Here is a 25,183-nt window from a genome sequence, read left to right as displayed (position 1 = left end):
AGGCGACAAGCTTAGGTCAGCATATTATTCCCATAGAAACGCATTCAGTTCACAGTGCATTCGGAAAGTATTTATGCCCCTTGACTTTACAGCCTTATTCTAAAATTGATTTAAAAAAAACTTTTCCCTCTTCAATCTACCACAATACCTTAAAATGAGAAAGTGAAAACAAGTTATTATATATTTTTGCACATTTATTACAAATACAAAACACAAATACCTTATTTACATAAGTATTCAGACCCTTTGCTATGAGACTCAATATTGAGCTCAGGTGCATCCTGTTTCCATTGATCATCCTTAAGATATTTCTGCCACTTGATTGGAGTCCACCTGTGGTAAATTTAATTGATAGGACATGATTTGGGAAGGCACACACCTGTCAATATAAGGTTCCACAGTTGACAGCGCATGTCAGAGCAAAAACCAAGCCATGAAGTCGAAGGAATTGTCCGTAGAGCTCCAAAACATTGCGTAGAGGCACAAATCTGGGGAAGGGTACCAAAAAAATGTCTGCAGCATTCTGAGGCATTGAAGGTTCCCAAGAACACAGTGGCCTCCATAATTCTTAAATGGAAGAAGTTTGGAACCACCAAGACTCTTCCTAGAGCTGGCCGCCTGGCCAAACTGAGCAATCAGGGGGAGAAGGACCTTGGTCAGGGAGGTGACCAAGAACCCGATGGTCACTCTGACAGAGCTCCAGAGTTCCTCTGTGGAGATGGGAGAACCTTCCAGAAGGACAACCATCTCTGCAGCACTCCACTAATAAGGCATTTATGGTAGAGTGGCCAGACGGAAGGATTCCTCAGTAAAAGGCACATACGGTGAAGCATGGTGGTGGCAGCATCATGTTGTGGGATGTTTTTCAGCGGCAGGTACTGGGAGACTAGTCAGGATCTAGGCAAAGATGAACAGAGCAAAGTACAGATTGGTCCTTGATGAAAACCTGCTCCAGAGTGCTTTGGACCTCAGTCTGGGGCGAAGGCTCACCTTCCAACAGGACAATGACCCTAAGCACACAGCCTAGACAACTCAGGAGTGGCTTCGGGACAAGTCTCTGAATGTCGTTGAGGGCCCAGCCAGAGCCCGGACTTGAACCTGATCGAACACCTCTGGAGAGACCTGAAAATAGCTGTGCAGCGACGCTCCCCATCCAACCTGACAGAACTTGAGAGGATCTGCAGAGAAGAATAGGAGAAAATCCCCAAATACAGGTGTGAGCTTGTAGCATCATACCCAAGAAGACTCTAGGCTTTAATCGCTGCCAAAGGTGCTTCAATGAAGTACTAAGTAAAGGATCTGAATACTTATGTAAATGTGATATTTCAGGTTTTTTTATATACATTTGCAAAAATTCTAAAAACCTGTTTTTGCTTTGTCATTATGGGGTATTGTGTGTAGATTGACGAGGAAAAAAAACAATTTTATCCATTTTATAATAAGGTTATAATGTAATAAAAATGTGGAACAAGTCCAGGGGTCTGAATACTTTCCGAATGCGCTGTATACTGGACAGAATTTGGCTATAGTGAGCCCTCTCGTATCGCCTCTTCCTCTCTGCTGAAACTATATCTCCAGAGAAAGCATCCGAGCGAGCAAAACAGCGCCTCTCTGTATGTAGCCCATGTATCTGATGCTGTCTGGACAGAAATGGTATGACGTGACATGGTCTACACATACTGAGACAGAGGGACGCTGTTTCCCTCGCTCGGATCCTATAACTGGGATTGATTAATGCTTGGTCAAATACATTATAAATATTTCAATATTGTATTTGGATGGGCAAGGAGGTACGGTAGGCCCCCCCCCTAAGGCCCGTCTTTAATCGAGGTGAAGCTGAGGATTCCCATCTTTATCTTTTTGTAGTTCATAGACTATATACAGCCTTGCTTTTTGGAAAATGTTGACCAAGCTGGAGCAGCAGGATTCCTTATTCTTTTGGTATGTTATCTACAGATCTAGTCGGATAAATAGCATGCATCACACATGGTACCCTATTCCCTATACAGTGCACTGCCCATAGTCTACAATACAGCTTTGGGGACCTACCCATAGTCTACAATACAGCTTTGGGGACCTACCCATAGTCTACAATACAGCTTTGGGTACCTACCCATAGTCTACAACACAGCTTTGGGTACCTACCCGTAGTCTACAATACAGCTTTGAGGTCCTACCCGTAGTCTACAATACAGCTTTGCTTTTTTGCAACATTATCACTGTCCATGCTGTATATCACGTCACATGATGTGTTTTCTGTTAAGAAATAGGCTTAATTAACACTTTCTCCTGTACTCCAGAGCAATATAGTCATTATTGATGACCAGCCTAAATTCTCTAACATGGTTGTCATTGATTCTTCCATTAGGTATTCATACACCGCTACGTATACATACATGCCTGTCTAATTAGCTGCTAAGTGGCTGCTGTATAATATAATGATGTAATGGTTAATTAGCTGATAAACCTTTAATATGCTGAACAGTCTCCCCACTGTAACTGTGGGACTGAAATGGTGTCTAGTCTACAGTGTGACTGAAGTGGTGTCTAGTCTCCTGTGTGAGTGAGGTGGTGTCTAGTCTGTGTGACTGAAGTGGTGCCTAGTCTGTGTGACTGAAATGGTGCCTAGTCTGTGTGATTGAAATGGTGTCTAGTCTACAGTGTGACTGAAGTGGTGTCTAGTCTCCTGTGTGAGTGAGATGGTGTCTAGTCTGTGTGACTGAAGTGGTGCCTAGTCTGTGTGACTGAAATGGTGCCTAGTCTGTGTGACTGAAGTGGTGTCTAGGCTACTGTGTAACTGAAGTGGTGTCTAGTCTACTGTGTGACTGAAGTGGTGTCTAGTCTACTACTGTGTGAGTGAGGTGGTGTCTAGTCTGTGTGACTGAAGTGGTGCCTAGTCTGTGTGACTGAAGTGGTGTCTAGTCTACAGTGTGACTGAAGTGGTGTCTAGTCTACAGTGTGACTGAAGTGGTGTCTAGTCTACTGTGTGACTGAAATGGTGTCTAGTCTACTGTGTGACTGAAGTGGTGTCTAGTCTACTGTGTGAGTGAGGTGGTGTCTAGTCTGTGTGACTGAAGTGGTGCCTAGTCTGTGTGACTGAAGTGGTGTCTAGTCTACTGTGTGACTGAAATGGTGCCTAGTCTACTGTGTGACTGAAGTGGTGCCTAGTCTACTGTGTGACTGAAGTGGTGCCTAGTCTAATGTGTGACTGAAATGGTGCCTAGTCCGTGTGACTGAAATGGTGCCTAGTCTACTGTGTGACTGAAGTGGTGCCTAGTCTAATGTGTGACTGAAATGGTGCCTAGTCTAATGTGTGACTGAAATGGTGTCTAGTCTACTGTGTGACTGAAGTGGTGTCTAGTCTCCTGTGTGTCTCCTCACACAGTAGAGGAAGTGTGTCCATCTGATGAATGGGCATGTGCCTGAACTCAATTTTAAACACTAATTGTAGTCTCACCCATTAATTTCTAACGACCGGTCATTTTTGACCGGGAACACCACAGGTGTACAAAAATTTAAATAATTTAATGAAAATCATCAACATGTAGTTTGTGTGTTCAGATGCTCTGTGTGGACAAAGTCATGGAACCTTATGACCATCAGATTAAATTAACTACATTTTTCAGAGAGAAAAAAAAACGTGTAAATCGGTCCAATTAATGAGCAACATTCATCACCATCATCCTATTGGTGAACGTAGAAAACAATAATAGAAAAAAACTATGATCTGTTTTAGTTGTAGTCGATGTGTAGCAGAGAGGAGTCGGTCATGGTTGTACATGGTCACGTGATGGGTAGATGGTAGACCCGCCAGCGACTTCAGAATGAGTGTTGACCCTCGGGGCTAAGAGGGAATTTCCTAATGGTCAAGATGTTGATTTCTTCCGTGATCGACCCGTGTGATACATATGCATGCAATTTCAATTTGGGTCATTTCCTGTTACATCATAATATGTCTGGGAAGCAACTATTCCGTTTGAATTTGAAATAAACTTTATTGTTCAATATGTCAGGTAAAACACAGTGTCAGGATATTTACAAGTGTCAAAACAACCAAACAAACAAGTCCTCACTAACAGGAAGGATGATCATATGACAATAGAAAAAATTATAATATTTTGCTTTTTCCAGTATTGCAATATTTTTTGTTGTTGCATATTTTGTTTTGGTAAAATAGAGAGCACATCAAATACTATAGTGCGGGTGAATGACCGTCATGGGTCCTCCAGTAGTCAAACTATGTAATGTAGACATTTACATTTTAGTCAATTAGCAGACGCTCTTATCCAGAGCGACTTACAGTAGTGAATGCATACATTTCATACATAATTTTTTTTCTTCATATGCACAGACATGCGTCAATAACGCCTTGACGATGGTCATAAGGTATGTATTCATCTACAACTGCATGTGTTCAGAACTAGTTTCTATCATTTGATACTGATTAGCATTGCTATAGTCTGTCGGACTCAGATCATAACATTTTCACCTGTGATAACTACTCCAAGTATGAGTATTTGTGGCAACCAATTGGGATGTTATTAATGTGAAATGACTGTACAAGGGGGAAAAAAACTGATCAAAGGATATAATCAAAGTAACATAATCCATAACATGGAATCTAGTTTATATTCAAAAAACACACATGACGACATGAACACGAAGGGCTAGATTCAGTCTGTATTGTGGGGGAAGATCCGTGTTTTACCACGATAACATTTTAAAGGGAATATCCGATTGAGCTGACATATGCAGAGTGGACAGTCATTACAGTCTCTGTCGAACGCAGGAACATTGCCTTTAAATTTTGCTGTAGCACGGATCGATCTTCCGCGACACGGATTGAATCTACGCCAGAGACAGATGACCCAGAGATGGCCATGGTGTACTAATTACAAACCAAGTATCTCACTTGAAATACTTTAACGATACCTGCATAATGTATAATGTATTAACATTAAACTAGTGTGGGTACAATCACCCTGCAGGCATGCTTGTGTATTTGTATGTATACTTAACTCTCTGTGTGTGTCCTTTGCTAAATTAGCTTGGCCGACATGCATCAACGGTCATGCCTCAGGGCGGCAGTTTATCTAATGACTTGTTTTGTCTTCATCAGAGAGGAGGAGAGAAGATTGAGGAGTTGGAGAATGTTGCAAACGGAGGAGGAAGGTTGGAATTGGCGTCTGCATTCTGCATTCTTCCCTTAAACCTCAATTATGTTGATAGATTGTAGCGATGGATGAAACTGCAATAGATGGAAACAGACAGACACATCAGGCTTCGTGAGCAATATTCTGACGTCACCTAAGACCTTTATAAACACAACCCAATTATTATTTTTTGTGTTCTAAAGGCCATTGTAGAGGCCAAAACTTTATCTTTTAACCCTTGTGTAGTCTTAACATTCTGTATACTCACCTTGTCCTAAGGGTAAAAAAATTACCCGCCTTCACTAAACCCCTAGAATAAAGCAGCTTAATTGAATTTTAAACCCCAAATCTGTTTTGCAAGAAGAAACAACTTGTCATTCATCACAAACTTTGTGAATATCTGGGTTTTCCCTCTTCCCAATGCAGAAAGACTGCATTTAATCAGTGGACATCACTCGTTTTTATTACAACACACCTGTCATAATTGTTTTCTTTACTTAAGTAGAGGTTTTTTATTATTATTATTATTATTATGCTAGGTACTGCATAGGTGTAAACATGTTTTTTTTGCAAGAGATAGTACTTGTATAGCCTAAGAAAGTAGCAGAAACGTGCAGAATGTAGTTTTGAATGCATTTTATTGAAGGGGAACAATAAGTCTTCAACTTTTTTGGCAACATAGTGATATATTATTATATACTGTACAATGAGGAATTCAACTACAAAATATTAGTCTTCTCCCAGTTTTTGAACCATTGCACCCCACCTACAATGTGTATAAACAACAACAATAAATACTAATAAAATAAGATAATAGATACAAAACAAAAACGTGAAGAACATATGGACAGTATGCAAGTGTGTGTGCGTGGACTTTGCTGATGTATTTCTCACATGTGCAGCTGCAGCTGTAACCGATGTGAAATGGCTAGCTAGTTAGCGGTGGTGCGCGCTAATAGCGTTTCAATCGGTGACGTCACTCGCTCTGAGACCTTGAAGTAGTTGTTCCCCTTGCTCTGCAAGGGCCACGGCTTTTGTGGAGCGATAGGTAACGATGCTTCGAGGGTGGCTGTTGTCGATGTATGCAGAGGGTCTCTGGTTCGAGCCCAGGTAGGGGCGAGGAGAGGGACGGAAGCTATACTGTTACACAACCTCGGGTGGATCAGGACAAGATTTAGCCCCTTGAACAGCTTTCACAAGCGCTGCAGAGGCTGCTGTGCGGGGGAGGCGCTCCCGACTTTGAATGTGTGGGTTTACAAGTGCCTTTCCCAGCTGCTCCAGGAACACCCTCCTCTTGTTCTGCTTATCAGGCATCCAGGTAGGGTTGATCTTGTTCCATATCACGAAGGCATTGTATGAGGACACATCAATGATGTTATGGAAGATGACCAGGGGCCAGCGGGGCAGTCATCCACCTGCAGCTGTAAGTTCCAATCACCTTGTCCAGGTTGTCTACGCCTCCTTTGTTGTGGTTGTTGTCCAGGATGTTGGCTGGCTTCCTGTCCTCACGATCACCATTTTGTGCAGTGTGCTCAGGAGGGGCACATTCTTGTTCCTCTTTGGAAGGTAAGAAACTAGAGTGGTGGTGGGGGGGGGTGAAGGCAAACTGATGAGAAGGCCTCTCTCCCCCATGTTGTGAGGAGTGCAGGGGGGAGCTCAGGCTTGTTCTTTCTAACTGTGCCAACCATGGTGATCTTCCTCTTCAGGAGCTGCTGGCTGTGTTCAATCAGTAGCTCACATAATTGCAATTTCTCATTGTGTGTGTGTATGTGTCTTTGTGGTGTGTAAATGATTTTATAACTGCTGGGTCAAAAATGACCTTAAGACAATCTTTGTACCCTGGTGGTGTACAGCTTTCATGGAAATATGAACAAAGGCAATGTTTCACTTTTTCTAATGTGAAACAACTAGGAAAAGTAATCAAATCTCAAGTTGAAAAAACATCATTTAGGGGGTTTTCTCTGCTGTTTAACATGTTCATTGGTTATTATTATACTGTCAGAGGGAAACACAACGGTCTGAATGTGAGTGAGGGGGTCTGGGGTCCGCTCACCAAACAAGAATTCACAAAATGGACAATCACCAAATTGAGACTGCATGCAGAACTCTGCTAAATATATCCTCTGTGTACAACGTAAAACACCAAATAATGCATGCAGAGCAGAATTAGGCCGATACCCGCTAATTATCAAAATCCATTAAAAAAAGTTAAATTCTACAACCACCTAAAAGGAAGCCATTTCCAAACTTTCCATAACAAAGCCATCACCTACAGAGAGATGAATCTGGACAAAGCCCCAGGACAGCAAAACAAAAAGACCCAACCAACCATGTGAAAACAGAAATTACTTGACACAATGGAAAGAACTAACAAAAACACTGAGCAAACTAGAATGCTATTTGGCCCTAAACAGAGAGTACACAGTGGCAGAATACCTGACCACTGTGACTGACCCAAACTTAAGAAAGCTTTATGTACAGACTCAGTGAGCATAGCCTTGCTATTGAGAAAGGCCGCCGTAGGCAGACCTGGCTCTCAAGAGAAGACCGGCTATGTGCACACTGCCCACAAAATGAGGTGGAAACTGAGCTGCACTTCCTAACCTCCTGCCAAATGTATGTGTCACAACTTCCGCCGAAGTCGGTTCCTCTCCTTGTTCGGGGCGGCGTTCGGCGGTCAACGTCACCGGTCTTCTAGCCATCGCGATCCACTTTTCATTTTCCATTTGTTTTGTCTTGTTTTCCCACACACCTGGTCTACATTGCCCTCATTACTTGTCACGTATTTAACCCTCTGTTCCCCCCCCATGTCTGTGTGTGTGTAATTGTTTATTGTCAGGTTGGCACTCTTCTGGCTGGTTTGTGCCGAGTTATATTTTACACCCGTGCTTTTTGACAGCCTGTACTTTTTACTTTGTTATTTTGTACTTAGTGCTGCTTCACTTGTTCTGAGGGCATTTTGTTTTTGTAACGTTCTATTCATATATTGCCTCAGTAAAGTGCCTTGTCCACTCATCTCTGCTCTCCTGCGCCTGACTTCCAATGCACCAGCTACAGCCACACCTTGACAGTATGACCATATTATAGACACACACTCACAAAAGTTCCATAGGAATAGAGACATTTCAAGTGTCATATTATGTCTATATACAGTGTTGTAACGATGTGCAAATAGTTAAAGAACAAAAGGGAAAATAAATAAACATAAATATGGGTTGTATTTATAAAGGTGTTTGTTCTTCACTGGTTGACCTTTTCTTGTGGCAACAGGTCACACATCTTGCTGCTGTGATGGAACACTGTTGTATTAAACCCAATAGATATGGGAGTTTATCAAAATTGGGTTTGTTTTGTAATTCTTTGTGGGTCTGTGTAATCTGAGGGAAATATAATGTTTACTGTTAATTTTATATTGTTAATTTCACTTTTGTTTATTATCTATTTCACTCGCTTTGGCAATGCAAACATATGTTTCCCGAGAGAGAGAGAGAGAGAGAGAGAGAGAGAGAATATATTTCAGTAATAAAGAAGTTAGATTTTAGTAATAAAGAAGTTAGATTTTTTTCAGAAGGATATATACAACTACCCTCCACAACATAAAAACTCCAAACTTACAACCTGATTTTGGTCAAAATTACCTGGAAGGATTCCTCCTACAAAGGATTCTTACTGCCAGCAAATTGTGGCAAATCAATAACCAGCAAAAGAAGCAGAAAGTGCAATCCCCCAAAATACCATCCAACCTGGAACTGAGTGAGTAATGTTTAGTCTGAAGCTACTTCTAAAGCCAAGAAGAAAAATACATTACAATAATCTCTAGATATTTTACTTTATAAAAGGCTGAAAGCTAAGTTAATAAGGCTATCAAGCTTGCTAGGACAGAACATACCCTGCAACTTCAATTTGTACAGAGGTGTAAAGTGAGAGGTGTGAAAGCCCTTGAGCCCAAATGCAGAGGCCTCTTTGGCCCCCTGTTCCATGGCTTCCCCTTGAGCAGAGGTCATCACAACACAGTACTCCTTGGATGTAAAAAAGAAAAAAGAGAAGGCACGGAAAGAGTAGAAAAAAAAGCTCCTCGTGGACAATCCACTGACAGTTTTTGCTGACTGCTACAAAAATGAGAACGTAAGTAACTTAATCTTCCACACAGACCATCCCCTGGCATGGCGCAGTGCTATATTAACACACTGTTCATCTGTCAAGAGAGGGGGTGTTAGCGATGGGTGGAAACTCAGGATACTAGACAATGAGGACTCCGAGACGACAGCCAATGTCAAGTCTGTAAGTCTGGAACAGTATTGAACAGGGCCCCAACCCCAAACAGTTTGAGCAAGACTTCCACAGAATCAAAGAGTTTGAGTTTATTTTATTTTTACAGGGACGGTGCACATTAATCAACGTTTCAGTAAAAGTGCCGGTTTTAGCCAGCCGGCTAATTTTCAACCGCAGTCAGGTTATTAAAAACAATTACAATACAGACAATCATTGAACAGTGAGCACACGCAGAGCAACATAGGACAAGCAAGATGTAGCATACAGACAGAGCAACATAGGACAAGCAAGATGTAGCATACAGACAGAGCAACATAGGACAAGCAAGATGTAGCATACAGACAGAGCAACATAGGACAAGTAAGATGTAGCATACAGACAGAGAAACATAGGACAAGCAAGACGTAGCATACAGACAGAGCAACAAACATAGGACAAGCAAGACATAGCATACAGACAGAGCAACATAGAACAAAAAGCAACAAGACAAAATCCATAAAAGCAACAGTGTTTTGATACCTCACAAGCTACAGACAACATGGAAAGCGGCAATACACAGCTAGGGATTATGTTCACAAATCTGACTGACCTTTAGCCATGTCTTCATGCATTTTGTGAAAGTGTGATATGTGGTGCAGTTATGTGTGTCTGATGGCAGTGTATTCCAGACATGGGAAGCTCTCACAGAGAAAGCGGATTTACTAAAGGTTATTTTCCTTAAGGGAACTATACAGTCACCTCTCATGGCAGACCTTGTGGATCTGCTGCCATATGTTTGGGTTTTCTGTGTAACAAAAGTACTGAGTGGAGGGGGAGCCAGGCCATTTAGGATCTGGAATACAAGACATGCGTCGGTGTATTGCACAAGATTTTCTCAGGAGCTCATGCTTTCTGAGGATGTAACAGTGATGATGTCTATTGGGCTTCCTATCAAGCACTTTGAGAGCCTGTTTGTAGACAGACTGAATAGGTTTTAATGTTGTACAGCAAGCTTGGGCCCAACTAGTCAAGCAGTATGTTAAGTGGGGGAGTATCATAGATTTGAAGTACAGTTTTGATACCTCTGTAGTCAAACAATTTCGGTACAAATCGGAAATTAGCTAGGTTGAATTTGGTTATTTGAATTACCTTTTTCACATGCTTTTTAAAAGAGGTTGGAATCAAGTATGATGCCAAGGTACTTAAAATCAGATACCACCTGGAGCTTCTCCCCTGACACATAGACATCTGGCTCAGTAGCATCTGTTGCCCTCTTTGTGAAGAACATGCAAACAGTTTTTTTCACATTGAGATGCAAACACAAGTCACGGAGCCACTTTGTAACCTGGACCATTACAGTAGTGAGTTCTTGTGCAGCTTGTTGTTTGCGCTTTGCATGCACATATATCACTGTATCATCTGCATACATTTGAACTTCAGACCCTGTGCAGACAGAAGGCAGATCATTAATGTACAGGCTGAACAGGAGGGGCCCCAGTATTGACCCTTGGGGTACGCCCACATCATAACTAAGAGTGGGCGACAGCTCATTGCTCACTCTGACACACTGAGTTCTGCCTTCCAAAGTATGATTTCATCCATCTCAAGGCATCGGGGGGAAAAGTTGAACTTGGACAATTTTGTGATGAGAATCTCATGGTTTACAGTATCAAAAGCCTTCCTTAGGTCCAGAAACACAGCCCCAACAACGACCCCTTTGTCCATCTTGGACTTTACATTTTCCAGAAGAAAGCAGTTGGCCGTTTCTGTGGAGTGTTTCGCTCTGAAGCCAAACTGCATGGAGTGTAATGTGAGGAGGCTGTTGTTGAGGTGGGCAATCAGTTGTTCTGCTACACACTTTTCAACAACCTTCGGCTTCCATACCCTTGGAAACACCCCCTGACCAATAGATGTGTTGGTGACCTTAGTAATGGGGCCAATGAGTGACTCTTTGTAGTTTTTTAGAAAGGTAGAGTCCAGTCCAAACACATCTTTGGCTTTAGAGTTCTTTAGTGAGCTAATCACCTTGTTCACCTTTGACTCAGAAACCTCCCATATGATGAAGACAGGTTGAGCGTCATTCACTAGCACTGAGCCCAAGAAACCAGTGGAGGGGTTCTGTGTCAGTACCTTGACAGAGTCAATAAAGTAGGAATTGAAGGCTATTGCTATTTCGACTGCATCCTGTGTTAGATTGTTATTCACCATGATTTCTAGTCTTTTTGCAGTGTTACTATGGTCTTTCCCTGTTAACATTTTTAGATTCTCCCAGATCAATTTAGAATTTCCCTTCGCTTCACCAAATATGTTAATAAAAAAGTTTGCCTTGGCCTGTCTGATTTCTTTCATCACCTTATTTCTCAACATGGTAAACCTACGTCTGGCATGCTCTAATTTGGATTTTAGGGCTGTTTTTAAGAGCATAATCTCGTTCTTTCATCAATTTCCAGATTTCCCCAATTAGCCAAAGAAGAGTGCTCTTTTGGCCAGGTTTGGATTTGATTTTCTTTAGGAAACCATTTATTGTAGTCTGGATTGTGGATAGAAAAACCTGACTCAGCATCCACATCTGTATAGGACAAGAGATCATTCCAGTTAATTCCCTTAATTGCGTTTACAAAATAGTTTAATTCACTCTTAGGAATTCTTAGTTGATCTGTCTTTCTAACAGTAGAGAGGTTAAACCTGTTCTTAGAAAGCTTTCTGGCTATAAGTGTCAGATTATGATCAGACAGCCCAGTAACCATATTGAATGATTTAGTCACTCTCTCTGGTTTATTACTGAACACCAAATCAATCTGTGTTTTAGAGCAACAAGTCACCCTGGTTGGCCCTTTAAGAGGGTGAACAGCAGGAGAAGCTCTTTCTTGGTGATGATTCCCCGAGCTAGTAAGACCAGACCCCCTCCTTAAACAGCCCCACAGACAAGCAACCCCAAGTGGAGAATCAAACCCCACAGCACACAGCAGGAAAGGGTGGCAACAACACCCAAGGGAGTGATTAAAAAACTTTCCTCAACTCATGAGTGGTTATCTCCACCCTGCTACCACGAAAAGACTTCCACCCTGCTACCATAAGGCGGGTAAACGCATTTCCTGTAACTGTGCCCAACACCTAACAAAAGAGCAACGGACACCCCGCCCAGACCAGCGAGACACTCCCCTGACAACCTCAGCACACACAGGGACAAACACCTGCAGTGCATTGGGAAAGTATTCAGACCCCTTGACTTGTTCCACATTTTGTTAAGTTACAGCCTTATTACAAAATGGATTAAATAAACAAATGTCCTCATCAATCTACACACAATACCTCATAATGACCAAGCAAAAAACAAGTTGAGAAACTTTGACAAATGTATTAAAAATAAAAAAAAAGAGATACCTTATTTACTTAAGTATTCAGACCCTTTGTTATGAGAATCAAAATTGAGCTCTGGTGCATCCTGTTTCCTTGAAATGTTTCTACAACTTGATTTGGAGTCCAGGTGTGGTAAATTCAATTGATCTGACATGATTTGGAAAGGCACACACCTGTCTATATAAGGTCCCACAGTTGACAGTACATGTCAGAGCAAAAACCAAGCCATGAGGTCGAAGGAATTGTCCATAGAGCTCTGAGACAGGATTGTGTCGAAGCACAGATCTAGGGAAGGGTACCAAAAAATCTCTGCAGAATTGAAGTTTCCCCAAGAACACAGTGGCCTCCATCATTCTTAAATGGAAGTTGTTTGAAACCACCAAGACTCTTCCTACAGCTGGCCGTCTGGCCAAACTGAGCAATCAAGGGAGAAGGGCCTTGGTCAGGGAGGTGACCAAGAACCCGATGGTCACTCTGACAGAGCTCCAGAGTTCCTCTGTGGAGATGGGAGAACCTTCCAGAAGGACAACCATTTCTGCAGCACTCCACCAATCAGGCCCTTGCTAAGAGTGGCCAGACAGAAGCCACTCCTCAGTAAAAGGCACATGACAGCCCACTTGGAATTGGCCAAAAGGCACCTAAAGGACTCAGACCTTGAGAAACAAGATTCTCTGGTCTGATGAAACAAAGATTTAACTCTTTGGTCCGAATGCCAAGCGTCATGTCTGGAGGAAACCTGGCACCATCCCTTCGGTGAAGCTTGGTGGTGGCAGCATCATGATGTTTTCCAGCGGCAGGGAGACTAAGTCAGGTTTGAGGTGAAAGATGAACGGACAAAAGTAAAGAAAGATCCTTGAGCGCTCAGGACATCAGACTGAAGGTGAAGTTTCACCTTTCAACAGGACAACAACCCTAAGCACACAGCCAGGACAACGCAGGAGTGACTTTGGGACAAGTCTCTGTCCTTGAGTGGCCCAGCCAGAGCCCAGACTTGAACCTGATCGAGCATCTCTGGAGAGACCTGAAAATAGCTACGCAGCGACGCTCCCCATCCAAATACAGGTGTACCAAGCTTGTAGCATCCTACCCAAGAAGACTCAAGACTGTAGTCGCTGCCAAAGGTGCTTCAACAAACATTTGTCATTATGGGGTATTGTGGGTATAGTTTGATGAGGGGAAAAACTATTTAATATATATTAGAAAATGTAGAAAAAGTCAAGGGGTCTGAATACTTTCCAAATGTACCTGGAGGTGACAGCGTTCCCTCCCCCTAGACGCAACTATGACAACATAACCAACAAAAACAGCGCTGTCGCATGCTGGATCTGTACATAGTCAATGGTATGCTTTGAGGGGCCTCCTAGTTTCTCAGAGCATTCACAGTCAGCCCACTGACAACCCTATCAGATCACAGCAAAATCACAGCCTACTTGAACAGAGCAATACTCAACCATGAGGCATCAAAGCCCAACAAACTGCATGCTATTAAAAAATGATATCGATGGAAGGAAGATAGTGTAGAAGCCGACCAAAGAATAATTGGACAAAACACAAATCCAATCCTACAGAGACAACTTCCTCGACAAAATGTTTCCCTGCAATAGTGAAGGTGTTCATTTAGTAGAAAGCCTGAACAGTATATTTGACATATCAGCTAACATAGCAAATAAATACAAAAATCAAGCAGAAAACCTAAGAAAATTAAGAGCAATGAGAAATGGTTTGATGAAGAGTGCAAAAACCTAAGAAAGAAATTGAGAAACCTATCCAACCAAAAACGAAGAGACCCAGAACGCTAAAACAGTACAGACAAAAACGAAGAGACCCAGAACGCTAAAACAGTACAGACAAAAACGAAGAGACCCAGAACGCTAAAACAGTACAGACAAAAACGAAGAGACCCAGAACGCTAAAACAGTACAGACAAAAACGAAGGAACAGCACGTCAGAAAAACAGCTGTGATTGAAGAATACATAGAATTAAGTTACTTCTGGGAAAATTGGAAAACACTGAACAAACAACCAAACAAAAAAGATCTATCTATCTATCTATCTATCTATCTATCTATCTATCTATCTATCTATCTATCTATCTATCTATCTAGCTATCTATCTAGCTATCTATCTAGCTATCTATCTAGCTATCTATCTATCTAAAATGGAGACGTATGGATAAACCACTTCTCCAAACTTTTCCGGCCATATTACAAAGACTAAGAGTAAAAACATATGCATGCCAATTTACAAAACATAGAATCAGCTATTATAGACTACCAGAACCCATTGGATTCTCCAATTACATTGAATGAGCTACAGCAGAGGTTCCCAAACCTTTTTTACCCAGGGCCCCTTACCAGCATTGGGGAATATCCTGCCCCCCCCCCCCCCCCCCCCCATTCTACTATTTGCACATTGTCACAACTGTACATAGCCTATGCAACATTTTAAATGTTATACTACATCTTTTAACTGCTAATAATATAATGTTTTAAACATTGTTATTCTCTTAACTTTGTGTGTGTGTAATGTTTACTGTTTTAATGTCTTGATTGTTGTTGTCTTGGTCTTGTTTAATTCATTTTGTTGCTTTTTTTTTGGGGTTGTTGTTGTTTTGTTTATTTCACTTGCTTTGGCAATGCAAATACGTTTCCCATGCCGATAAAGCCCCATTGAATTAGAGAGAGAACATGCTAATCTAACTCTCTTGACTCAGTGTACTATTTAAAGCATGTGTTTCATTTCTCTGTTGGAAATAGGAAAGGTTCCAACTTCCGACAACAAAACACCACCCCATTGTCAGTAATCAAATCCATAGTCGTTAACAGCTGTTGTTAGTGCTGTTGTGTTGTTTATTTTTTTTTGCACGCGTTGTCCTTGTCTTTCTCAGCAAACTGTCCAAACAGATCTATGTGTCTCTGACAGATTTAAAAAGTTATTCAACACCATCAATCGCCATTGTTAAGCAATGTCTGGCCACATCGTTTAGGTGAGAAGAAGAGAGAAGGAATCAATCGTCATGGAAGCCACTTTCCTCGCCTAGTTCTACAATTTCTCTTCTTATAATCTGATTTTAAACCTTACCCTAACTTTCATCCTAACGTTAGCTTACTTTATGCTAGCGACAGCTAGCCTAGCGGTTAGAGCATTGGGCCAATAACTGTAAGGTTGCTGGTTCAAATCCCCAAGCCACCTAGGGTAAAAATCTATTAATGTGCCCTGGAGCAAGGCACTTCACCAAAATAGCTCTTGTAAGTCGCTCTGGATAAGAGATTCTACTAATTAAACATTTGCATATTTTTCTCAACAATATGATAAAGTTTTATGATTTACCCCCTAAAATATTAATAAGAAATGCGTGAAAGAAATGAGTGACAAAAAAATCCTACTTGAAAAGCTTACTTCAGCAATTCTACCGGTTAAAGTTAATCAAGCTTTCATCACGACCCTCATCAGAAACCCTCTCTTTCTCTTTCCCCATCGGACCCTTAACGACAAGAGGAAGAGTATGAGCCAGGACACTTGTTCACCTCCTTGTTCGGGTGGTGCTCGGCGGTCGACGTCACCGGTCTTCTAGCCATCATTGATCAGTTTTTCATTATCCATTGGTTTTGTCTTGTCTTCCTACACACCTGTTTCCAATCCAATGAATCACGTTGTTTATTTAAACCCTCTGTTTCCCCTCATGTCCTTGTCGGTGATTGTTTGTGATGTTATGTTACGTGTGTTTGTGTATCAGTGTGCGACGGGTATCCTTTACCCATTTATTTTGTACTTTGGTTTTGGAGTTTGATTTTTTTAATTAAATACTCCATTATTAACCAACTTGGTTTCTCCTGCGCCTGACTTCCCTGCCACCTACACACACGAATACGACAACACTGAAGAGGATTACCCCTGAGATTCTTCAAACAGGAGAGAGAGAGAGAGAGAGAGAGAGAGAGAGAGAGAGAGAGAGAGCGCTTCAATACCTCCCTACCCTGGGGGTTGGTGAACATTATAATGAAAATGACCCCTCACTTCGACTGGCTGATGGCTTCAATACCACAAAGCTCTCAAAGGCTTTTGCATGTTGCCTAAATGGCAGAAAATAAACATCTATTCCCTATATAGTGCACTAGTTTTTTACCAGCGCTCATAGGACTCTGTTCAAAATAGCCCGGTCAAATAGAGTGCACTATACAGGGAATAGGGTGCACTATACAGGGAATAGGGTGCACTATACAGGGAATAGGGTGCACTATACAGGGAATAGGGTGCACTATACAGGGAATAGGGTGCACTATACAGGGAATAGGGTGCACTATACAGGGAATAGGGTGCACTATACAGGGAATAGGGTGCACTATACAGGGAATAGGTGCACTATACAGGGAATAGAGGTGCACTATACAGGGAATAGGGTGCACTATACAGGGAATAGGGTGTCATATGGGACATAACCTAAATCTGTTGGCCATTACCGAGTGTTATTCAGTGTTCCACCTCTCACTCTCTCTCTCTCTCTCTCTCTCTGTGTCCCCATTTGGCAAGCAGATCCCAGTTGCATGTATTTTTCATAGCAGGGACTGTCTGCTTCTTTTTCACTTCTCTTCTGCAGTCCTCCACATAAAGACGCTGCTACAACAATCCACCATTAACACCCAATGTAGGCGTCATCGTTGACATATGGAATTAGGATGTATGTTTTTGATTTTTTTAACATAATTTTTTTTTTCTTCCCAGTTTGACGACAACACCTGTGAGATGGAAAGGGATGTGACATTGATACATTCTGTATATTCCTATAGTCCAACAGTACAGGTTGCCATGGTGATGAGGGGCTGCCTGTGAATATGGCGTGGTATGTCACTGGGTTGTTAGACGACAGGGGAATCTTTCACAGAGAAGGTCACAGGTAAACTTGTGGTTAGAGCTAGTGGTTGCTGGATCGAATCCCCGAGCTGACAAGGTAAAAAAAATCTGTCGTTCTGCCCCCTGAGCAAGGCACTGTTCCCCGGGGCTGAAGGCATTCAGTTGTACAACTGACTAGGTACCATTAAATGGAACACACACACTGAAGTTCACAGTTGAAATGGAGTGCTGGAATATACTTAGGTTTCAAGGCTGAAATGGACACCACTATAGAGGTTACTGAGAGGGCAGCAACAGAAACGGGCTCCTCTGAGTGGAGACTGGAGAGTCTATGATTCAGCCCAGTGATATGTGGATGCAGTCAGGGTGTAAAGTGGTGGAGTGATATGTGGATGCAGTCAGGGTGTAAAGTGGTGGAGTGATATGTGGATGCAGTCAGGGTGTAAAGTGGTGGAGCTGTAGAGATTACAGGTATTGCTGTACAGTATTTGACTGCTTCTGAATGTGATATTTGATGCAAGTACATGAATACATCATCAGGTACACAATGTGGTGCCTACTATTACGATAGTACAATTATATTACATTTACTATAGTACAATGATATTACAATTACTATAGTACAATGATATTAAAATTACTATAGTACATGTATATTAAAATTATATTATAATTACTATAGTGCAATTATATTACAAATACAATAGCACAATTAAATAACAATTACTATAATACAATTATATTACAATTACTATAGTACAATTATATTACAATGACTACAACCAGAGTAATTGCTTACGGTTACAGTATGGGTACTTGACTTAATGGCTAATAAGTTGACCATTATCTATGTACCTTGCTCATTGATTGGAAAGCAGCTGCTGTCATCCCCCTCTTCAAAGGAGGGGACACTCTAGACCCAAACTGCTACAGACCTATATCTATCCTACCCTGCCTTTCTAAGGTCTTCGAAAGCCAAGTCAACAAACAGATTACCGACCATTTCGAATCCCACCGCACCTTCTCCGCTATGCAATCTGGTTTCAGAGCTGGTCATGGGTGCACCTCAGCCACGCTCAAGGTCCTAAAAGATATCGTAACCGCCATCGATAAGAAACAATACTGTGCTGCCTGGCCAACGCTTGACCTGGCCAACGCTTTCGACTCTGTCAATCACCACATCCTCATCGGCAGACTCAATAACCTTGGTTTCTCAAATGATTGCCTCGCCTGGTTCACCAACTACTTCTCTGATAGAGTTCAATGTGTCAAATCGGAGGGCCTGTTGTCCGGGCCGCTGTAGTCTCTATGGGGGTTCCACAGGGTTTCAATTCTTGGGCCAACTATTTTCTCTGTATAAATCAATGATGTCGCTCTTGCTGCTGGTGAGTCTCTGATCCACCTCTACGCAGACGACACCATTCTGTATACTTCTGGCCCTTCTTTGGACACTGTGTTAACAACCCTCCAGACGAGCTTCAATGCCATACAACTCTCCTTCCGTGGCCTCCAACTGCTCTTAAATACAAGTAAAACTAAATGCATGCTCTTCAACCGATCACTGCCCACACCTGCCAGCCCGTCCAGCATCACTACTCTGGACGGTTCTGACTTAGGCATTTGTAGTTGTCCACATATTCTAGGTGTCTGGTTAGACTGTAAGCTCTCCTTCCAGACTCACATCACCATCTCCAATCCAAAGTTAAATCTAGAATTGGCTTCCTATTTCGCAACAAAGCATCCTTCATTCATGCCGCCAAACATACCCTCCTAAAACTGACCATCCTACCGAACCTCGACTACGGCAATGTCATTTACAGAATAGCCTCCAATACCTTACTCAATAAACTGGATGCAGTCTATCACAGTGCCGTCCGTTTTGTCACCAAAGCCCCATATACTACCCACCACTGCAATTTGTACGCTCTCGTTGGCTGGCCCTGTCTTCATACTCGTCGCCAAACCCACTGGCTCCAGGTCATCTACAAGACCCTGCTAGGTAAAGTCCCGCCTTATCTCAGCTCACTGGTCACCATAGCAGCACCCACCTGTAGCACGCGCTCCAGCAGGTATATCTCTCTGGTCACCCCCAAAGCCAATTCCTCCTTTGGCCGTCTCTCCTTCCAGTTCTCTGCTGCCAATGACTGGAACGAACTACAAAAATCTCTGAAACTGGAAACACTTATCTCCCTCACTTGCTCTAAGCACCAGCTGTCAGAGCAGCTCACAGATCACTGCACCTGTACATAGCCCATCTATAAATAGCCCAAAACAACTACCTCTTCCCCTACTGTATTTATTTATTTATTTTGCTCCTTTGCACCCCATTATTTCTATTTCTACTTTGCACTTTCTTCCACTACAAATCTACCCATTCCAGTGTTTTACTTGCTATATTGTATTTACTTTGCCACCATGGCCTTTTTTGCCTTTACCCTCCCTTATCTCACCTCATTTGCTCACATTGTACATATAGTTATTTTTCTACTGTATTATTGACTGTATGTTTGTTTTACTCCATGTGTAACTCTGTGTTGTTGTATGTGTCGAACTGCTTTGCTTTATCTTGGCCAGGTCGCAATTGTAAAGGAGAACTTGTTCTCAACTTGCCTACCTGGTTAAATAAAGGTGAAAGAATTGGCAGTCCTCCTGTAGTTGACTGTGCAACCTACAAAATGTATCCCATGGTCTGAATGAATGCCCTCTGGTTGACCTTGCCGACCTTTCTCCGTAGCAGTCCTGTGCTGTGGTGTTGATTGATTGATTGATTAATTGCTTAATTAATTGCTTAATTCATTCATCTATGTACCTTGTTCCGTAGCAGTCCTCCGGAGCAGTGTTCTGGCGTGCTCGCCAACGACGACGGCTTTACCTTGTCTTTGCCGGTACTAGAGTCGTTGTCTTTGATGATGTCATACTGCCGACAGAACAAGGCAATGACAGCTGTAGGGGGGGGGGAATAGAGAGACGAGAGATGGGGATTAACATATTGTCATTGGTCACTCACAGCCCTGTCACCACCACCTCATGCAACTAGTAGTAGAGACATAGTAGAGGGTACGTGGATCATTCCCTGGGGGGTATGGCGTGACGATGGTGGTGACAATGGTGGTGACAATGGTGGTGACGATGGTGGTGACGATGGTTGTGTCTTTATCTTTGAGCAGGGAAGATAATTATATCTACCCAATGATTGTGAAGGAAATGGCACCATACTCACTAGTGCACTACTTTTGACCAGGGCCAATAGGACTCTGGTCAAAAGTAGTGCATTATATAGGGAATAGGGTGCCATTTGGGACGAAGTCAATGTCTTCACTGTTATCGGTATACTTTCACCATGTGTGTTTGCTGGCTGTTAGAGTGGAACCTTAATACAATAATAAAACTGCAACATCTGGATGGGTATAATGTTAGTTTGAGGTGCTGCTGCTTGTAAGGCAATAGAGAAGTTTGTTTTGTAATAACTCCACAGCCCTTTGAACTACATTAGGCCCTCGGGAGGGGCTAGGAGTTGGTAGGCCTGTTCATTAGGCCCTCGACAGGAGTTGGTAGGCCTGTTCATTAGGCCCTCGACAGGAGTTGGTAGGCCTGTTCATTAGGCCCTCGACAGGAGTTGGTAGGCCTGTTCATTAGGCCCTCGACAGGAGTTGGTAGGCCCGTTCATTAGGCCCTCAACAGGAGTTGGTAGGCCTGTTCATTAGGCCCTCGACAGGAGTTGTAGGCCCGTTCATTAGGCCCTCAACAGGAGTTGGTCTTCCAATAAAAGTCGCAGTGGATGGATGGACAATATCCCTTTAAACTGGGTGATGTGCCTGTTTGGTTCCCTGGGTGAGAATGTTAGCTGGTTGATCTGCCTGTTTGGTTCCCTGGGTGAGAATGTTAGCTAGGTGATCTTCCTGTTTTGTTCTCTTGATGAGAATGTTAGCTGAGTGAACTTGGGCAGATTGGTTCCCTGGATGAGAAAGTTAGTTGAGTGCATATACAATAGCATATATAATTGCGTTTATCCCTCAAATAAAAATCTGGACCTGGAGCCAGTTTCACTGCTTTTTCCCCCCATTCTTCCCCTCTAATCAGGGGCTGATTTAGACCTGGAACACCAGGTGGGTGATTCCCCTCTAATCAGGGTCTGATTTACACGGAACACCAGGTGGGTGATTCCCCTCTAATCAGGGGCTGATTTAGACCTGGGACAACCAGGTGGGTGATTCCCCTCTAATCAGGGTCTGATTTACACCTGGAACACCAGGTGGGTGATTCCCCTCTAATCAGGGGCTGATTTAGACCTGGGACACCAGGTGGGTGATTCCCCTCTAATCAGGGTCTGATTTACACCTGGAACACCAGGTGGGTGATTCCCCCTCTAATCAGGGACTGATTTAGACCTGGACACCAGGTGGGTGATTCCCCTCTAATCAGGGGCTGATTTAGACCTGGTACAGCATGTGGGTGATTCCCCTCTAATCAGGGACTGATTTACACCTGGGACACCAGGTGGGTGATTCCCCTCTAATCAGGGCCTGATTTAGACCTGGGACAGCATGTGGGTGATTTCTCTCTAATCAGGGCCTGATTTAGACCTGGGACACCAGGTGGGTGATTCCCCTCTAATCAGGGCCTGATTTAGACCTGGGACACCAGGTGGGTGATTCCCCTCTAATCAGGGGCTGATTTAGACCTGGGACAGCATGTGGGTGATTCCCCTCTAATCAGGGACTGATTTACACCTGGAACACCAGGTGGGTGATTCCCCTCTAATCAGGGCCTGATTTAGACCTGGGACAGCATGTGGGTGATTTCTCTCTAATCAGGGCCTGATTTAGACCTGGGACACCAGGTGGGTGATTCCCCTCTAATCAGGGCCTGATTTAGACCTGGGACAGCATGTGGGTGATTTCTCTCTAATCAGGGCCTGATTTAGACCTGGGACACCAGGTGGGTGATTCCCCTCTAATCAGGGCCTGATTTAGACCTGGGACAGCATGTGGGTGATTTCTCTCTAATCAGGGCCTGATTTAGACCTGGGACACCAGGTGGGTGATTCCCCTCTAATCAGGGACTGATTTAGACCTGGGACAGCATGTGGGTGCAATTAATGATCAGGTAGAACAGAAAAGCAGCAGTAGTCTGGACCTCCTAAGGTAATATCTGAATACTCCTGGCATATACAGTATAATAGTGCATATTAGGCAACTGGCGCCCCCCCCCCCCCCCCTTTTGTAGGCACACTGATCAATTTCCAAAACAGAAGAACATGTTTTTTATTTTATTTATTTTTGAGGGAACTCAGTCGCCTCTTTCTGTTTAGAGTTAGTGCAATTTAGAAATTTGGTTGTGCATCAGCAGTTTTTCTCTTGTTATGTCAGTCACTGACAGTCACTGTCACTGTCAGCTAACATTTTTTAGATTGGTAAATTAGTCTAACCAGCTATCTACATTTATAATAATCATGGTCGAATTACCAACCGTAGATTTTGTTAGTCACTCTCACTCAGTGAAAAACGTATTACTCTCCTTCTTCTTCATTGGATTGGTGTAGGCATGGGCTAGAAGGAGTCTGCAACATGTTTCTTATACCACTCATTTCCTTACTGCATACTTTATGAGGAAGGAGAGATAGTTTGGCCATAGCCGGTTGCTCCTGCAGGTCCCTGGGGTGTAACAGCCTGTCAGGCCTGGTTGCGTCTCACACCTTACTCAGTCTTAGACCTCAGAGGCTTAAGGCATGTCTAGTCATTAATGGGAGGGAGGTTTGAACATCAGGGACTAGAGGGAGAAGTGTGATGTTGATTTGACATGACAATAGGGGAGAAGATATGTGAAAACTGAGCCGTTCCTGTGCATTTTAAAGCCGATTGGAAAATAATTTTACGATTTATATCACCCAGCTTTTTTATGATTCTGTCAAAATGAACGATGAGCTTGAAATCAGTGCTGTAGTCGACTGGCTGATTGATTAATGGATTGAATGATTGATTGATTGATTGACAGAGATATAGTTGTCTGCTGAATGACTAAAATGTAAATGTTTAGTGGAAACAGCATCCTTGGACTTCTGAACACTCACCCATCCAATCTGCAATAATGAGCTTCTAAATAATTGGTAGCATGCAAAGTCCTTACCTGCCCTGTCCTTTTCCTTACCTGCCCTGTCCTTTTCCTTACCTGCCCTGTCCTTTTCCTTACCTGCCCCGTCCTTTTCCTTACCTGCCCACATGAGCAGCACGACCACAATGATGATCACCTCTCCTGTCTGGAGCTGCCGTGACTTGTCCACACCTTCCACCGCAGGGTCATCTGTAGCGACAGACAGAGACAAACAGACATTTTTACAACAACAAAAAATGTCACCAAAGAAAACAAGTGAAAGACAACACAGAGCAGATAAAAGCACTGTAAAAACGGTGAGCAGGTGAGGTTGGAAACCCAAAAGAGATGATATGAAAACCACACCAAAAAAAGAAAAGAAGAATATATATACAGTACCAGTCAAAAGTTTGGACACACCTACTCATTCAAGAGTTTTTCTTTATTTTTTGCTATTTTCTACATTGTAGAATAATAGTGAAGACATCAAAACTATGAAATTACACATATGGAATCATGTAGTAACCAAAAAAATGTTAAACAAATCTAAATATATTTTAGATGTTAAATTCTTCAAAGTAGCCAGACTTTGCCTTGATGACAACTGTGCACACTTTTGGCATTCTCTCAACCAGTTTCACCTGGTGTAATAAGCAAATGGTCTGAATACATGTAAATATGATAAAAAAAAATTGCAAAAATTAGGGATTACTGGGTAGGTTGGTTCATCAGGTTGATCCCTTGTCAATGCTTGAAGTTACTGAGGGATGATGATGTTTTGGCAATATGAAGATAAGAATTCCAATGTGAAGAGAGGAGTATGGAACCTCTGTATCTGTACAGACCACAGATCCTGTACATTCCAAACCACACAGAACCTGTTCATTCCAAACCACCCTGACCCTGTACATTCCAAACCACCCAGAACCTGTTAATACCAAACCACCCGGACCCTGTTAATACCAAACCACCCGGACCCCTGTTAATAACAAACCACCCGGACCATGTTAATACCAAACCACCCAGATCCTGTTAATACCAAACCCACCCGGACCCCTGTTAATACCAAACCACCCAGACCCTGTTAATACCAAACCACCCGGACCCTGTTAATACCAAACCACCCAGACCCTGTTAATACCAAACCACCCCAGACCCTGTTAATACCAAACCACCCTGACCCTGTTAATACCAAACCACCCAGACCCTGTACATTCCAAACCACCCCACACCCTGTTAATACCAACCACCCAGATCCTGTTAATACCAAAACCACCCCAGACCCTGTTAATACCAAACCACCCAGACCCTGTTAATACCAAACCACCCAGACCCTGTTAATACCAAAACCACCAGATCCTGTTAATACCAAACCACCCAGACCTGTTAATACCAAACCACCCAGACCCTGTTAATACCAAACCACCCAGACCCCTGTTAATACCAAACCACCCAGACCCTGTTAATACCAAACCACC

General features: G+C 42.7%; 1 protein-coding gene across 1 annotated transcript in view; it reads right to left on the bottom strand.

Moving 5' to 3' along the window:
* Positions 1–3,975: 3,975 nt before the first annotated feature.
* LOC115149611 (fibronectin type III domain-containing protein 4) overlaps positions 3,976–25,183 on the bottom strand; it is a 68,123-nt gene continuing 46,915 nt past the window's right edge. The window contains exons 4-6 of the mRNA XM_029692590.1: positions 23,826–23,915; positions 20,425–20,558; positions 3,976–5,248 (exon numbers count right to left, since the gene is read on the bottom strand). Coding sequence (XP_029548450.1) covers positions 5,207–5,248; positions 20,425–20,558; positions 23,826–23,915 — 266 coding nt within the window. The 3' untranslated portion in view covers positions 3,976–5,206. The remainder of the gene's footprint in view (positions 5,249–20,424; positions 20,559–23,825; positions 23,916–25,183) is intronic.

Source organism: Salmo trutta, chromosome 1 (genome assembly GCF_901001165.1).
Source record: "Salmo trutta chromosome 1, fSalTru1.1, whole genome shotgun sequence".
Taxonomy (NCBI): Eukaryota; Metazoa; Chordata; class Actinopteri; order Salmoniformes; family Salmonidae; genus Salmo; species Salmo trutta.
This window is presented reverse-complemented; position numbering and strand designations above follow the sequence as displayed.